This window comes from Micrasema longulum, unplaced genomic scaffold, assembly GCF_059751315.1.
Source record: "Micrasema longulum isolate JH-2025_06_02 unplaced genomic scaffold, ASM5975131v1 h1tg000500l, whole genome shotgun sequence".
Classification (NCBI taxonomy): domain Eukaryota; kingdom Metazoa; phylum Arthropoda; class Insecta; order Trichoptera; family Brachycentridae; genus Micrasema; species Micrasema longulum.
Window position 1 is genome coordinate 44,967 of NW_028277697.1, and position 17,585 is coordinate 62,551.

The 17,585-nt window shown below is 31.5% G+C and overlaps 1 protein-coding gene across 2 annotated transcripts in view; it reads right to left on the reverse strand.

The window, feature by feature from the left end:
• LOC148281075 (hatching enzyme 1.2-like) overlaps positions 1 to 13,121 on the reverse strand; it is a 36,756-nt gene extending 23,635 nt beyond the window's left edge. The window contains exons 1-2 of one of the 2 annotated variants that reach the window (XM_088227342.1): positions 12,904 to 13,121; positions 11,805 to 11,967 (exon numbers count right to left, since the gene is read on the reverse strand). In XM_088227342.1, the coding sequence (XP_088083468.1) occupies positions 11,805 to 11,901 (97 nt within the window). In that variant the 5' untranslated portion in view covers positions 11,902 to 11,967; positions 12,904 to 13,121. Of the gene's footprint in view, positions 1 to 11,804; positions 12,470 to 12,903 lie in introns of both variants that reach the window. The other variant, XM_088227341.1, reaches the window with a different exon arrangement.
• Between the last annotated feature and the right edge of the window lie 4,464 nt (positions 13,122 to 17,585).

Below are 17,585 nucleotides of genomic sequence, written 5' to 3' on the forward strand. Positions count from 1 at the left end.
TATGTTAATTGGATTAATTACGTTTTTTTAATTGTTATTATTATTTTAACTTTGTTAAATAGCTAATAAATTGGACAACAATACTATTGTGACAGGTACGAGTGTTTAAATTTTACTCTTCAAAATTTAAGTGTTTTTTATCAAAAAAATTATCCACAACACTAATGGCTCCTATAAAAGACATAAGAATCAAGGATTTGGTGGTGCAACCTAATTCTCCTCAACCACCTTTCTCTATAGGCATAGATGTAGGAAATGCAATTTCTGCTTTACAAAGTGAAGTTAAAAGAATTGCTGACTCCTACGACGAATTAAAACAGAACTTGGCACAAGATGGGGATAGATGGAACAAAGTCCTAGAAAATCTCGATATTGCAAAAAAAACCATTTATGAATTGAAACAAAAAAATCTGGAACTGGAAAATAGAGTGACTAAACTGGAAAGAATTGCTGAGATACAGGAACATGAAAAGAAATCCTGCAACATCGAAGTAACAGGGGTAATCGAAGACAAAAGTGAAAATATCATGGACAGCTTCACGAGAATATGTAAAACTATCAAGACATCGATAACTGCCTTGGATGTTGAAACTGCATATAGAGCCAACACTAAACCGTCAGAAGACAACACTCCGCGTCCCATTATCTACAAACTAAACACAAGAATGAAGAAAGAAGTGTTACTGAAAGACGTTAGAAACCACAATTCAAATAAGAAGCCGGAGGATAAACTTAGCTCCAAACAGGTCGGTTTCTTAGGAACGAACAGGCAGATCTACATAGCGGAACAACTAACATTTCGGGCTAAACATTTATACTACTTGGCGAGGAAAGCTGGAAAGGACCGAGAGTATAAATTTGTTTGGACCAGGAATGGAAAGATATTCATGCGAAAAGATGTCGGTGCTCCGATCATTCCAATTTTATCTGAAGATAAACTCCCTAAGTAGTTCCAGGTTAGATATGAATATTGTTTTTAAATTCACACTCACAAGATTTATGATTTATCAAATATTTATTATTATTAGAAAGAACTTGAAAACTAAATTAAGTTTCTATTATTATAGAATTATCTTTTTTACACTCACTTTTAATACAAACCAGTTATTATTTTTACTGAAAAAAAGGTTTTTTTTTGGCATTAACGATAGTACTTTATACTAAAGAAATAAAAATCATTCAACAATCGATGCTAAATTTTTCAATGTTACTTATTCATTTATATATAATTTATATGCCATTGAAGCATACAAAATTGTTCCAGACTCAACTTTACTATGTTAACCAAATGTCACACGTTATTATGACAATACCGAGCGCGTTTATTGAAAAACTAGTCGGTAAAACAGTCGCCACTAAGATGATAAATAATATAAATTTCATTTCTTATTACTATGAGGAACGCACTTATCAATTATTTTGTAGTATTTCAAAAACAAGTAATGTGTTAGAAACTTTATTTTTAAATTTGTTTTTATGTTTTTATTTTAAAAATCTTTTGGAAACAGTTTCTTTTTTACAGTATGTATACCCAAAAACATTCTGTAGAATTATTGATATTATCAAAACGCTTGTCGGTAAAACAGACGCCATCAATATGATGATCAATATTGTAAACATCATTTATACATATATTATTAATATGTCGATTACTAGTGTATACTCTGATAACCGTAAAATATATTTCTGGCTTGTGACTAGAATAAATGTACCAACCTCTTCTATAAATGTTTTTCAATTCCATTGTACTCTTTATAACTATCTTGAATTAATCTACTTTTATCCTTTCATTCTGTATTTATGCCTAAATGTTATCTTTTACAAAATCACAGAAACAATTAAAACACCATCTATTGTTAAATATCCATACTATTTTATTGTTAAATTATTGCATCTTACAACCGTTAATTTAATATCCTGTCGTATTTTCTTACTTTCTGGAAATAAAATTGTATGCCAATGTATTCAAATTTACAAGGAAACGATAATAACTACTCATATCTATTATTATCGACCATATCACATTTACACAAGTCAAATGACCATTAATATTTGTGTACATTTTAATTACTATAAATTTATTTTCTCCAACATAAAAATATTTCAAAACCTGACGCATATCTTTTTAATATTTAATTATGGAGGACAGTAATAATAATTTTTTAGACAAAATGTATAATAATATAACAATAGATAACCTTGAAGAAATAAAGATATATGACTGGTATGGGTACAATTTAAAAATAATTCACCAAAATATAAGGAGTACGGTAAACTTAGATAACTTTTTAACTTTCTTGGATAATTTTAATGATAAATTCGATATAATTATCCTCACCGAGTGTTGGATAAATGAGTGCTATAAATCTAAAACGATTAATAACTATATTGAGCATCATTCTATCAAATGTATAAATAGAAGTAGTGGTATAATTGTATATGTTAAGGAAGGACTTATTGTCAATGTGGATGAAATGTTACTTTCTCAAGCTAATTGCCTAAAACTAACGTGTAATGATTTGACAATCCTGGCTATTTATCGGTCGCCATCGTTTCTTAATATTCACCCATTTCTCGACTCCCTTCAGTCTATACTCAATGACATGAGAGATCACAGGAAACAGATCGTTATTGGAGATATCAACATAAACACGATTAACAATAAACACCATCAAGCAAATGAATATACCTGTTTTCTCGGCGAACAGGGTCTACATTTGATTTCAGATGCGATTACTAGAGAGCAAAGTAATACATGTATCGATCATATTATAACAAAAGGAATATATGGTTTCGATGCCTTTACTTTTCATTCTAATATAACAGACCATCACACCATTGCCATATGTACCAAATCTGAATCTCACATTACAAAGGAAAAAAAATCTCGCGTTACAAAAATAATATACTCTGATTTGACAAATGATCTAGAAAACGAAATGTGGGAAAAAGTTTTTATGGAGAATGACGTGGATATGGCAATGGACGCATTCATTACAACATTGACTCAATACATAAACAAACACACGACCACAAAAAATGTCTCTCACAAAAAACTAAAATTCACTCCATGGATAACCAATACTTTAGTACAAAATATTCACAAACGGAATAAATTACATGTAAAAGCCAGTAAAAATCCTAGCGATATAATTATTCAATACGAGTATAAGAAATATAGAAATTTGTGTAAAAAGAATATAAGATTAGCGAAACAAAACTACTACAAAAAACTGATTTACGAAAATAGTAACTGCGACCCTGCACGGATGTGGAAAATAGTGAGGGAAATTACAAGAACTTCAAAATCGAAAACTACCCAAATAGACAGTATTGACATAAATAACACAACTTCAATATCAGACACTAAATCGATAGCAAACCATGCGAATAACTATTTTACTTCTGTTGGAAACACTTTAGCCCAAAAAATTCTTAGTGAATTAAAATCTAACGAAGACACCCTGGCTTATAATATACCATCTCTTGCTTCAGCACATAAAATTAAAGAAATTACAACAACACCTATTGAAATAATAAAAACTATAGACTCCTTGAAACTTAGCACAGCTACGGGTCCAGATAAAATAAATTCAATTGTTATAAAATCAATTAAAACAAATATAGCAAAACCATTAGCATTTATATTTAATCTTAGTTTTAATATAGGAATTTTTCCGAAACATTTGAAAGAATCGACTGTAATACCAATTTATAAAAATGGTGACAGTAAACGTATTAAAAACTACAGACCAATCTCCTTGCTCAATACTGTTTCTAAAATTATTGAAAAAATTGTCAAACTAAAACTTAATAACTATTTAGAAAAAAATAATTTACTCTCAGAAAACCAATATGGATTTCGGACAGGCATGGGTACTGAAAACGCAATAGCTAAGTTGACTGAAACAATAGCTAAACATCTAGACAATAGGGAAAAATGCTTGGCTATTTTTCTGGACCTGGCTAAAGCTTTTGACACTATTTCACATAAAATTCTATTTAAAAGGTTACATAATATAGGAATCCAAGGGCAGTTATATAAATGGTTAAACAGCTATGTAAGTGGAAGATTTCAGAAGGTGGAAGTGGGTAGTGACTTGAGCGAACCTGCTCAGCTCTCATTTGGTGTTCCACAAGGGAGCACTTTGGGACCACTGCTGTTCTTTATATATATTAACGAACTTTGTAACAAGCCATCACTTGGACAAATCATTTCATTTGCAGATGATACAGCTATAATTTATAGCGCATCAACTTGGTCAGAAACTCATAAAAAAGCAAGTAATGACTTAAGTTATATTAAAAAATGGCTAGACGAAAACCTGTTGACTTTAAATTCGGATAAAACAAAGTTCATACGTTTTAGTGCAACTTCCGCCGGGCAACCGAATGAAATTCACGAACTTCAACTACATAATTGTTCAGTGATGGTAAATTGCAACTGCAAAAAACTGAGTAGTGTTCAAAGTATAAAATATCTTGGAATAATTATAGACCAGTATTTGAGATGGAATGAACAAATTGAAACTATAACTGCAAAAATTAAGCGCTTAATACATTTTTTCATCCCACTTAGAAATATACTTAAAGTCCCGGACTTGAAACACCTATACCATGCACTGGCAAATTCTGTGTTGACTTACGGTCTAATTGGTTGGGGAGCTTGCACAAAAACCGCCCTTGAACCTGTAGCAATTGCACAGAAATCTTTAATCCGAGTCATCTTAAAAAAAACATTTCGATATCCAAGTGACTTGCTCTTCAAAGAATTCAGAGTACTGAATATTATTCAACAGTATATATTGAGAACGGTAATGGTTACACACATAAAGAGAGACATTTACCCAAGCGTCAACCACAACCATAATACAAGATACTCTAATAGGGATCTGATACTAAGTGAAGGGGTCAACACTGTTCTGGCATCGAGACAACACTATAACGTAGGCAAAAAGGTCCATAACCTTTTGCCAGAATCGTGGAAAGACGGGAGTGTTGTCAAGTTACGGAAGGTGTTGACCTCGCTCTTTCATGACATTGGTCGTAGGGAGTCAGAAAAGTTGATGCATGCCACGGATTGGAGAACCTTACTGGATGTCAAAAATAAAAAATAAGGAATAATTTAAAAAAAAATATATTTATAGATGACAACCATGAAGTTTCGCATAAATAAATTGTCTATGTTTTTATGAATGTATGTATGTGTATGCGCATGGGTGTATGTACGTGTGTGTGTATGTACATGTGTATATATGTGTATATTTATATATACATGTGTGTATATGTGTGTATGTCTGTATGTATATGAATCAAAATGTGTATCCGAATAAGTGTATATTTTGTTTGTCTGTGCTCTATATTAATTTGTTAAATATTATAATATATAAAAATGTAATTGCCTAGCTTGGAACGGGGTATGTACCCTTGTTAGCTGGGCAAAGTGAATATGGAATTGTATTTTGATAAAGAGTGTGAATAAATAAATAAATAAATAAATAAATAATCTAATTCATGTTTTACATTTTGTAAAATGTTTCCCTCGGCACGCGACACCCCATTGAGGGAACATTTTTCTGTATAAAAAAAAGAATACAAACAATGTAAAAGTATAAATATAAATTAATGTGGAAGTGAACTCCCATATTCCCTTCTCAAAACTGTTTTCCCTCTCTTTTGCAACAAATTTAAATATGAACAACTCCTTAGGGAAAAAATTCCGCTAGTCTGCAAGCATTTGGACATACTCAAAACATTGTCAAACGTTGTTTTTTGAGCTGCAGGTCAGCTTGCTGCTCAAGAACTTGAGGTGGAGTTTTGTCCCGGCTCAAAGATAAGCTAATATATTATTTCACGTGAATGTCGCGGGCTCAGCCGCGTAACGGTTATGGTAGTGAGCCTACGATACGGATCACACCGTTCGGCTCAAATAAATGTATGGTTCACCAAATCACCGCGAACGCGCTGAGTCAGCTGACCTGTCGCTCAATCTCAAATAACTATCGACGTGCTTAATACGTGCTAAGCATTTTAGCGATCACAATGAACATATTAATGAACATGCTTAAGTTATTGCAGTCATAGGTCAACGCGTGTGTAATCTCTAAGTCCACGTTCGCGTCGGTTTGTTTTTTGTTTTCCTCGTAAATTATTGAAGTTCACTGGCAAAAAATCGGCGTTTACTATAAAAAAATAATAAAATATATTGCATTTGCAAAATAACAAGGAGTATCTCATACAAAAACCCGGTCACGCTGACATTTTTCATCTCTCCTATATGAAACATAGAAGATTCCTTATAGACAGTACACCCGCTTAATTATACGATGTCAGTAATTATGTATGTACTCGTATGTTCATTGTTATATTTTGTACCTTTTTAACTATTTTTAAATTAATTTTTAATATAAATTTTAATTTATCTTGTTTCTATTTTATTTGCAATTTCTAAGTGCCTAACATTTCTTTATTATTAAATTGCTTTTATTTTGTCACCGATAATATATTTAATCAATAACTTGGAAAAAAAATTGTTTGTATTTATTTTTATTTTCTGTAGACAATATATGTATAAACTGTTGTTTTTTTCCCAAATAAAAAAAATAAATAAATAGAGAAAATAAAATGATATTACTATGGCGACTGCTTTTCTGCCTGGGTTTTCTGACTGGGCTTGCCAACCGTCGCGCCGGCTGAATGCAATAAATTGCATAATAAATAATAAATAAAAAAAGGAAAATAGCAATTTTCAAATATTTCCATATTAACACTTGAAAAATTCAAATATGTTAATGACCTTCGCGATATCATTTATGAAGGTGTTAAAGAGGAGTGGACCGAGGTTTGACCCTTGTATTACTTCAGAATAAACTAAGTCATCGGCAAATGAAAGAAATTGGGAGAAGATGATGACCTTCGCGATATCATTTATAAAGATGGTAAATAGTAGTGGACTTAGGCTTGATCCTTGTATTACTCCAGAATAAACTTAGTTCTAATTGAAATATTCCGTATGCAGTAAACTGTTTCCTAATCTCTTAAGTAATTTATGAAAAACATCAAGATACGCTACGTGTGATCAAGTGCCCTTATGCACCATTGGATGCAAATGGAAGTATTTAAATTATTTTATTTAATTAAATCAATAAAATATAACAAATAGTAATTTTCTGAGCCATTTAATTAATTGAATTTGTAAAATAATCGATGTCATTTTTAAAATGCCCTCATAAATTTTATTGTCATGAAATACGTCATTCATGTGTTTTATAACATGTATCAATAATTTTAAAAATACTTACGTAACACAATTTTTCTTCAGTTATCGTAAATCATGAGTTAAATATAAATAAAACTTTAAAAAAATTACTTACCTATTAACCCAATGGGATCTTCATATTATTTTCTGTTTTTTTTTTTAATTAAATTTTTATTCAATGATGTTGTTAAGTAATTAAAATTTTTGAAGAAATGTTAGTCTAATAATGAAAGAACCAATGTATTAAAATACTGAACGTACAAATTAATGTTCTGAATGATTAGAAATCACACAGAGAAAATATATTATTTTGGCTATTGTTGAACATTTGACGTTTTGATTTGTATCCGTCTGCCTCTGAGGTTCAAATTTGTTTGCCGAACTCTGCTCTTCTGTTTTCTTTTCGTCGCATTGTTAGAAGTTTTCTTTTTGTTACTTTTTTAAATATTATTAATTTTAAGCAAGCAGCTCAAATCTATTATAACGAAAATTAGTTGTTGGCGTGCTTTAACTTTTTCGAAACAAATCTAGTCCATTTTTGAACCTATTGAGACTATTTATTGAGATCAGCTCTTGTGGCAGCTTATTTCAACCTAGGACAACTTTTATGAAATGGATCTAGGATAAATGATTGTATTTTCAAAATCGTATGCGTATATGTTCATGTGTATATGTATGTGTATATATATATGCATGTTCATGTGTGTATATGTTTTTATGTATGTGTATGTATGTGTAAATATTTATATGCATGTTCATGTGTGTATATGTATGTGTGTATATGTATGTGTTTGTATGTATGCATATGTATGTGTGTATGTGTACGTATGTATGTATATATATGTATATGTGTTTGTTTGTATATGTATGTATGTTGTAAGTGTACATTTTTATTTCTTTTTTCATTATTTTATATTTACTTACTATTTCTTCTTCTTCTCTTCCTTCCCTATTTTCCCATCCCACTTCCTTTCACCCCTAGCGAACTGTACGTTTTGTTTTTTTTAAACATATTTTATTTTTGTTCTTATATGAAATCCATAATTGAACATAGTTATGCAAAAAGCAGCCATCGATAGAAACGTGAAACCAAGATAATAAAACCCTAGTGAAAAGAGTGAATTTTTCAAAACTACTCACTAGTTGGAATGTTTTTGGCTTTGACAAATGATAAACAATGAATACATTAGTTTTTTTTTAAATTACAAACAAGAATTATATTACGTAATCGTCTAGTTTTAATGATTTTCAAATTACCGTGAGGTTTTTCTAGTGCTGTGGGTGTTTTTCGCAAATTAAGAAATTCCGTTTTTGTGACACCATTTTAAGGTGGTAATTTATACAGTTTTTTGTATGAAAGCGGTCTGGCTGTTTTTAACAGAACTGACCTTACTGCACTCGATAACTTTTTTTCAAATTGTAGACTGGCTGCTTTCTGCATAACTACGTTCAATTGGTCTTGTTATTTGTTGTTATTCTTTATGTATTGTTTATTATTGATATTGTGAAGAAATATTTTCATACATAAATTTAAAAAAGAACTTCAAAAAAATACGTCGTATGTTTGGCCTTGACAGTTGTGACGTCAAGATTTGTGACAATGTTTTTAAAAAATTAGAATAGTCAGTAACGAATTGACGTATTTGGGGCGTGGTCAATGATATAGCAAAAATAAAATAATTAGCAAAAAATATTATTTTTACTGGACCTTTATTACTTTAAAACTGTAAAAAAAGATATTTTTTTCTTCCAAACGCACCAGAGGGTAATGTTTGGGGTCGTATTTCTCGGAATCTATGAAAGATAGATTAAAACATTTATAATATTGTATTTTTAGTAAAATAATTATCGACAATGATAACATTCACTTAACCGTAGATTTTTCCGAATAAACTGGTATTTGCGTAATTTTCTATAAAAAATTTTAGGCTTAGATATTTTTTTTTCAAAACTCTATGTTATTTTTAGTTGTTTTTGCTTTTGATACTTTAAAGAATCCAATTACAAATTGACGTGATTTTCTTAATTTCCGGGATTTTCTAAGATTTCTCAAAAAGCGTAAGAGCTATCACTTATTATTTAATGTGAGCAAGGTTATGTATACAATCGCTTACCGACTTTTAATGTCTACCGGTTTCAAAACGTACCCTACTCTTCGTCAGGACACTCACCATACCAACATGCAAATACTGAGACATAAAAAGTCGGTGAGTAGTTAAATACCAATATTTACTAACGCGAAATAAAATTATCATGTTGCAGCAGAGATGGAGAACATTTTAGAGAAGGGAATATAGAAGTCTAGACATCTACAGGGCTTTATATCTTTAACTTCACAAACATCAACAGATGGAAGAAATTAAGAAATATAGATGTTCAAACATAGGCAGAATGGTGAATGTTACACAGTGTGTAAAGTGGCAACCTAAACCAGCCAACGACAGGTCATAAACTCTGTATAATCCTAGACTTCTATATTCCCTTCTATAAAATGTTCGTCATCTCTGTTCTAATATGTTAATATTAACAGCTCCCTAGGGGATTGAATCCAGTTTTTGTCTACAAAAGTTTGGATAAACTAAAAAAATAAATAAAACAACTTTGTTTTTAACCACTAATTTTTTATTAATTTTTTTTCCAACGACCGGTTTTAAAGCAAACAAGCTTCTTCGTAAATGTTTACGTAACAAATGAATTAATTCCTTTTTACTATTATCATGTTCACTAAATTCTACACGTGGACCCAATAAATCAAGTCGTTTTTTCCTTACACGGGTGGTAATTTGATATCACTTTTTTCGAAATTAGACAGGAGAGGACTAAAAGAAATATTGTTTATTTGGTTATTAATTATTGTTTTCTTATTATGAATAGCTTTTTTAATTTCTAAGATTTCTAAGTTGTCTAATTTTAATATTTTATTTTTAACATGAAGTACTTTTAATCCAGTGTCTTTATTGAAGTTATGATTATATTCTGAATTCGCAAATCATCCGATAGAAATTGCCCAAATTTAGAGTTAGGGGTAAACCTTATGACCCATCCTCTAGTTTGACTTCTGGTTGTGTTCCTTTTGGGATTTGATAGAATTATTTGCTTTCACAAACATTTATATTCTAGATATATACTTATAATGATATTTTTTTAATTTAGTAGGTGTCTTCATTTTCACGAGATATTCCTGCGTATCTGCATGTCCGACTTTATTGAGATTCTCGGGGCACCTTAAAGTCGCGTAGACATTAAAGTGAAAGGAGTCTAAAAAGTTGCGTTTTGGATCGCATTGAAAGTTAAAATTATTTAACAAAATATTCCATACTACTCTTGGCCCTCAACCGAGGTTTGAAGTTTATCACTGTATGAACGTTTTGTTAATTACCTATATTGATAAAATTATTTTTTGTTAGTAAAAATATAACTTAATTACATTACAAATTCGAACACGTTTTAAAACTACCGAAATGCAAAAGTTTTACACTCCGCGGAACTGATTCCGTTGAGCGCCTGGCTTATATTGACGAAAAAAATAGATCATTAAAGCAATGCTACCCATTTATTTCAAAATAAAGTACAACGTACCGCGTAGATGCTTATTTAATAAGGTTTAATTCAAATTATAAAATTTAATTGAACTGTTTTTCTTACTTAAATACGAAATGACAGCCGGTTTAGCGCAAAAAATGACTTTTTCGAAAACTTCAAGCTCTGGTTGAGGGCCAAAAGCAATATCGAATATTTTTAAAATATTTTAAAGCATTTTGAGTAATCTAAAAGGCAACTTTTTAGACACCTTTCATTTCAAAATTCGGAAAAAAAAATATTGGCCAATCTTAATGTATATTAACTGCCTACTTCATACAAAATACATTCTCCTTTTTGATAAGTATCGGATATTTTGATGTTTAGTTAAAATTACAATATTTTAAAACCCTAAAATAAGGATTTCAAAGCAGACAACCATTTTTTCAAATGAATTTTATTTGACACATAACAACAAATGAAGAACTTTTTAGAGAAAGGAATATATTCACATCCAAAGGGCTTATGACCTGTCATTGGCTAGTTTAAGTGGCCACTTTACACGCAGTGTTATATTCACAATTCTGTTTATATTAGAACATCAGTATTCTTTCGATTCTTCCATCTGTCGACGTTTGTGAAGAGCTGTAATTTTTATCGTTGCGGGTGAGATTCATATGATTTAATTATTTCACCTACATACGCCTGAAAATATTTTTCAATTTATATACTTCTTCTTGGACCAGGTGGATTTATCAACAGTGTTTTGAGTTTGTCTAAATTTTTGTAGATAAATGCTTAAACCAGCCAATGACAAGTCATAAGCCCTTTGGATGCCTAGATTTCTATATTCCCTTCTGTAAAATGTTCTTCACCTCTGTTGTAATATGTTAATATAGCTACGTTTAAGAAGACCGCCCCTGATTTTCAGCCCAAAACGGATAGTAAAAAGCACGACCCTTAAAATCTGGAACGATCGTTATTTGAGTAAGACTACCCGAAGTATAACTAAAATGTTTTTACCTACCATTTTCCATGCCTATGATTTCAGGAGAATGCAGAATGCTGGCTACGAGCTCACTCAGATGCTTACGGGTCATGGTGGGTTCATGAGCTACCTGCATCGCTTCAAACTCTCCGAGATTGACAGCTGCCCATGCGACGGTGAAACTTTTCAAGATGTCCCTCACCTGTTGATAAATTGTCCCCTTTTCAGCTTTCAAAGACAACAGCTAGGGGCGCAATGCAGAAGCCTGGGTGAAGATCTATGCAACACCCCATCGGTGATAGGTAATAAAGAACTCATACGAGAGGTAGTATCATACATGATCAATATAGTGCAGGCAATTGGTAAAATAATCCAAAGAAGGGAACAAAATGCCAAACACTTCTTTAGTAGAACGGAAGGCCTGTTGACTACTGCCAACAGGCAGGCTTCTTCTGAAGAGTTTTAAGTAGTTTCTTCTCCACACGAGCAATTGCTGAGAAGTTTCTGATTGGCCCACATAAGTATATCCCTCTGATCCCAACCGTTTAGTGAAATTTAAAGAAATTTGATTGCAGAAAAAGCCACTTTTTTGAATTTAAACCTTGTACATTGTAAGCAAAGTAAAAAATAAAGCAACTCCTATATTTGAAATTAAAAAAAAATATATATAAACAGCTCCCTGGAGGATGTAATCCAGTCCTTTCCTACAAAAAATTGGACAAATTAAAAATATTGTTGAATTTTATTTAATAACTTGAGTTTTTCTACTGACGTTTCTCGATGGAACTGAATTTTAATTATAATTTACTTATTTATTTATATATACGCTCAATGGGCATTTTAATGGATACATTTATACATGGAAATTTATTATAAAAAAATAGAAAGACTCAATGGTTTATTGTAGACTTTGTGGGAGTGGAAGCGGGAGAGAGGTGTTTATAATTGAATTTGATTCAGTGATCGATTGAAAGAAGACAATTTGTTATCAAAGAAATCAAGACTGGTATGTTTGTTGGCAGACCTAAAAGTTTTGGGCATAGAGGAATGAAAACCATAGTTAGTTCTATGGATATCGGTATGAAAGAGTAAGTTTTGTCTGTGGTTTCTAGTTGGGTATAATAATTAAAATACGTACATAGTATAGAGCCCAGTCTGACGATGTTAGTCACGACGAAACCCGGTCACTGAAAAACTATATAAATTTAAGTAGAAGAAAACTATAAATGTATTTTAATTATTAAGAATTTTATTTAATTTAATTACAACTGAAAATGTTTGGTTAGCTTATTATCTATCAGGCTTTGTACACTGATAAGCTCTTTACTCTTACTATTGCACGTATGCCAGTACCGTATTGTTTAAAGAACACTATTTACACTTTGTCAGAAGTATGCAGATGCACGTATCAAATAAATACTTATTGAAGTAACACTTTACACACGTGACCCATCATCCGAATGAATAGAGTCCGGTTGAAATTCGTCTATCGAAAAGTTTTTATTTTATATTTTATTTTTATTTATTTAGGAAAAACAAATATGGTTATATGAGAATATGAATAATAGTACACGTAAACGTTGTTTTGTGCCGGTTCAATTTACGCCGGTTTACAATTACGCTGGTTGGTGCTGGCGTGGGATTCCCCGGTTCGGCCGACACCAGACAACAGTGGGCGCCGCGATTCTAATAGCAGACACAGTTTTACTCGTTGTTTTATTCTATTACCGTGTATGGGAGCAGCCTATTGCGTATGTGAAATTGTTTTCGAGTAAGTTTTCGTTTTGTTTTTAAGAAAAATAAAAAGGTACAATGTTATATATTTTTTATTATTATTACAATTAAAAGAATATTCAAATGTTTGTAGTTTATCTTATGATTCTGCAAGAAAGGAAGCAACAATCAAAGCAAATGAAATTGGATGCTTTTTTCAAAAAAATGTGAGAATTTAATTTAGTACCGACAAACTGGTGAGTTAATTTTTATTATAAAAAAAACATTATTTACATAAAAAGATTATTATATATTTTGTAAACAAATTTAAACTGTATTTATTAAATATATTTATAATTTATCTAGAACAAATATAGGATATGTTTTAAATAAACATGTAAAATTGTTTTTAGAATTTTGACATGGAACCTAACCTTTATATTTTTTTACGCCAGTGTCTCTCGGAACGGAACCCTGGCGAAAAAAGTCGTTTACCTGTACATACATCCAGTTAAAGTTTTTTACAAATATAATGAGAGAACATGTTATACGGCAAAGAGAAAAAAATAATGTAATATATAAGATAAGAGAAGAAAAGAGCACTTAAGGTTAAGGGAATGTATCTGGGAAGCATGTTTTCAAGAGATGGAAGAGTATAAAAAGATGTTGAAAGGAGAGTGAATGCGGGCAACAAAATGAACGGCGCACTAAGCACAGTAATTGCCAATAAAAATATGTTAATCGAAGCTAAACTGGCAACGAAGTTTTAGTCCCAACACTTATGTATGGAAGTTAAACATGGAATAGGCAGAGGAAGGATGAAAGCCGAGTGAACGCGGTTGAAATGGGATCTTTTAAACAAATGTGTGGGAAATCAATATATGACCGGGTGACAAATGATGAAATCAGGCGAGAGTGTGAATCTGAGCCAAGTATAATTGATAAGATTAAGAAAGGGTCTCTGAAATAGTTTGGTCATGTAGAACGAATGGTAAGACGAGTATATATGACGAAAATGAACGGCAAAGTGAGACGAGGACGACGAAGGAAGACGTGGCATGATCAGATAAACCAAAATCGTAAATCTGGTCATGTCAAGAGTAGACAGAACCAAAGGGCATGTACGACAATATGTATGAATGTGAAAGAAGCTAGGAATGTATGCCAGGATAGACGTGAGTGGCGGTTCATTCCTTCTGCCTACGGGGAAATGGTGTGATGGTGTGTAGTAGTAGTAGAAGAAGGGACAAGGAAAGAGAGTGAAGGAGTGGAGAAGAGCGGTTTTCATAATATGGTTGATCAATTCAATATTTTAATATAATAACATAAACACAATTAAAGGAACATAAACTTATTACGTACCGACAAGTGATTCATTTTAAAGCGTTTTAAAATTGTTTTTTTTGCAGTCGCTAAACTTTGTATAAAAAATCTCTAAATAGGACAAAGTAAGTCAAATTTGGAGCAGCTATGGTAAATAAACGAGTTCAAACAAAACTTTTTTAAATTCTCAAATCTGCTGGCAGATTGTATAAGCCTTGTAAATAATAATCAAGGTATGTCAACCGTTCACCATCTTTGAAACGGTTTCATAGATTTGTTCTGTAGAAACAATACACTACATTAAATGCATATATCTGATGCGTAGGAATAACTATTGCCGAGTTCATGTAGTCTATTTAATACGGCATGGCATGACAAATACCGCATTTTGCGGACGATAAAAAGCATCGGACCGTAAGACGCTCCCCAATTTAAGGTTGGATTTTTAGAGCAAAAAATGGCGTCTTATGAACAGAAAAATACGGTATATATTGTCCGTGAATTTTTTAAACAAAATTGTGGCAACTGTCTGATTACTCTTCTAACCACCATGAAATTAAAGAGCGAAAATAGTTCTTGGACAATCCCGAATAGAGTTCACAAATTTGAATCAATTGAAAAGACATAGTACTCGTATATGATTTTCCTTCTACAAATTACCAAAATAAATTTTAATTGGTTTATATCACATGTTATATTATGTAAGGAAAACGTGTCCAAAATGATCCCTCTAAGGGAGAATTGACATTTAATGCATAAAAAATGCAATTTTTTTAATAATACGACTAGTTAAGTAATTATTTTTCAATCAACCACAATTCAATAAATTGTGTTATTATTCAGCATGTTATTTCTATACCAATTTTAGCAAAAACCTCTACCAAAGTATCATTTTGCCCTACCACGTGTACAAAATGATCCCTTGAGGATTATTTGACAGGATTATTCAGGAGTTAATGTTACAATAAAACAACGAAAATATTAATTAACTGACATATAAATAATGAAGGAGATATGTATAATTTTATAATATATTTTTTGTGCAGTATAAAGAATGTGTCTTATTTCAACTTTATGTGATGTTTAAAAATGACTTACCTTAGATCAGACAGGTGAAAAAAATTTTTTTTACTCACTCTCGTTCTTACTGCACGCGTCTCTTCGCCATTACTGTCAAATGTTTAAAAAGTTGTAATGTATATGTTTATAGAATTAAACAATAGATAGCAAAAAAATATAATTGCTGGATATTCGCCAACACTATATATTGTGGTCAGTAGCGGTCACGCATCTCAACAGGGAAAAATATGCAATGGTTGGCTATGCTCATAATACTAGACACTCCAATAAGAATCTGATTCTACAGAGAGGAGTTAATAATTTTTTGGCTCAAAGGCAGCAACACTATATAGGCCCGAGGATATATAACCTTATCCAAGATTCATGGAAATGTGGTGGGATTGCCAGGCTGAGGAAGGTGTTGACTGCAATTTTGATCTGATTGGTCGGAGGAAGTCAGAGAAATTGTTGTCCGATGGAGAAAAACGTAAGCTGATTTCAAGTTTTACTGGTGATGATTTAGAATTTCGAGATTTAGGTATTATTTAAGTGTTCATGGTTTATTTATTATTTAGTTTTAAATCTGTAAGTGGGGCTTACATAATAAAAAAATTGTTATTGATAAAAAAAAAAAAAATAGTACAAGATTCATTATTTATTTACTGCCTTAGAACTGGGAAGCTATCCCTAGTTAGGTAGTTTAGATGAACCACCAGCAAAAAAAAACATGTATATATACTAACATATTACAACAGAGATGAAGAACATTTAAGAGAAGGTGATATAGAAGTCTAGGCATCTACAGGGATTATGACCTGTCAATGGCTGGTTTATGTGGCCACTTTACACACTGTGTAACATTCACCATTCTGCTCATATTTAAACATCAATATTCCTTCAATTCTTTCATCTGTTGATATTTGTAAAGTTAAAGAGCTGAAACCTTAAATTATGCGGGTGAGATTTATTTCATTGAATTATTTCACCTACATACTAGGCAACGCCTGAAAATGTTATTTTTTCAATTTCTATTTATATTCTTCATAGACCAGGTAGATTAATAAACAATATTTTGAGTTTGTCCAAATTTTTGTAGGCCAGGACTGGATTCAACTCCCAGGGGAGCTGTTTATATTAACATATATAACAGCTTCCCAGTTGAATCCAGTCAATAACAGTTGAATCAGTTCAACAGCTCCCCAGTTGAATCCAGTCTATAACAGTTGAATCCAGTATATAACAGTTGAATCCAGTCCTTGCCTACAAAAATTTAGACAAACTCAAAATATTGTTGATGTATATATACTTTTCGTTCTACCTCGATCGTTTTACCTCGAGGAATAATTTTGTACACTTTTCCCCAACATTACAAATTATATTTATTTCAAGGCATAAATAAAACAAAGAATAATCAAAACATAATTTTTATGTTATAACGGTAAAATAAAATTATAGTAATTAGAGTAATTAGAGTAAAAGGAAGCTACCCTCTCTGAATTTTCTTTCAGTACAACGAAATACGTCGATATCTGAAGAGATACGTTTGAGTAAAGACATTGCTTTTCCTACTGGCATCACCATCGGCAGACTGATTCTGCAAACAGGAAGATAAAACAGCCGCCGATGTCTAAGTTAGTCATTATGAACATTCAGAAAAAACAATACTCTCATAGCACTCGTTGGCGATGTGCTCAATTATTTCAATTTTGTGGGTCATTTCAACGA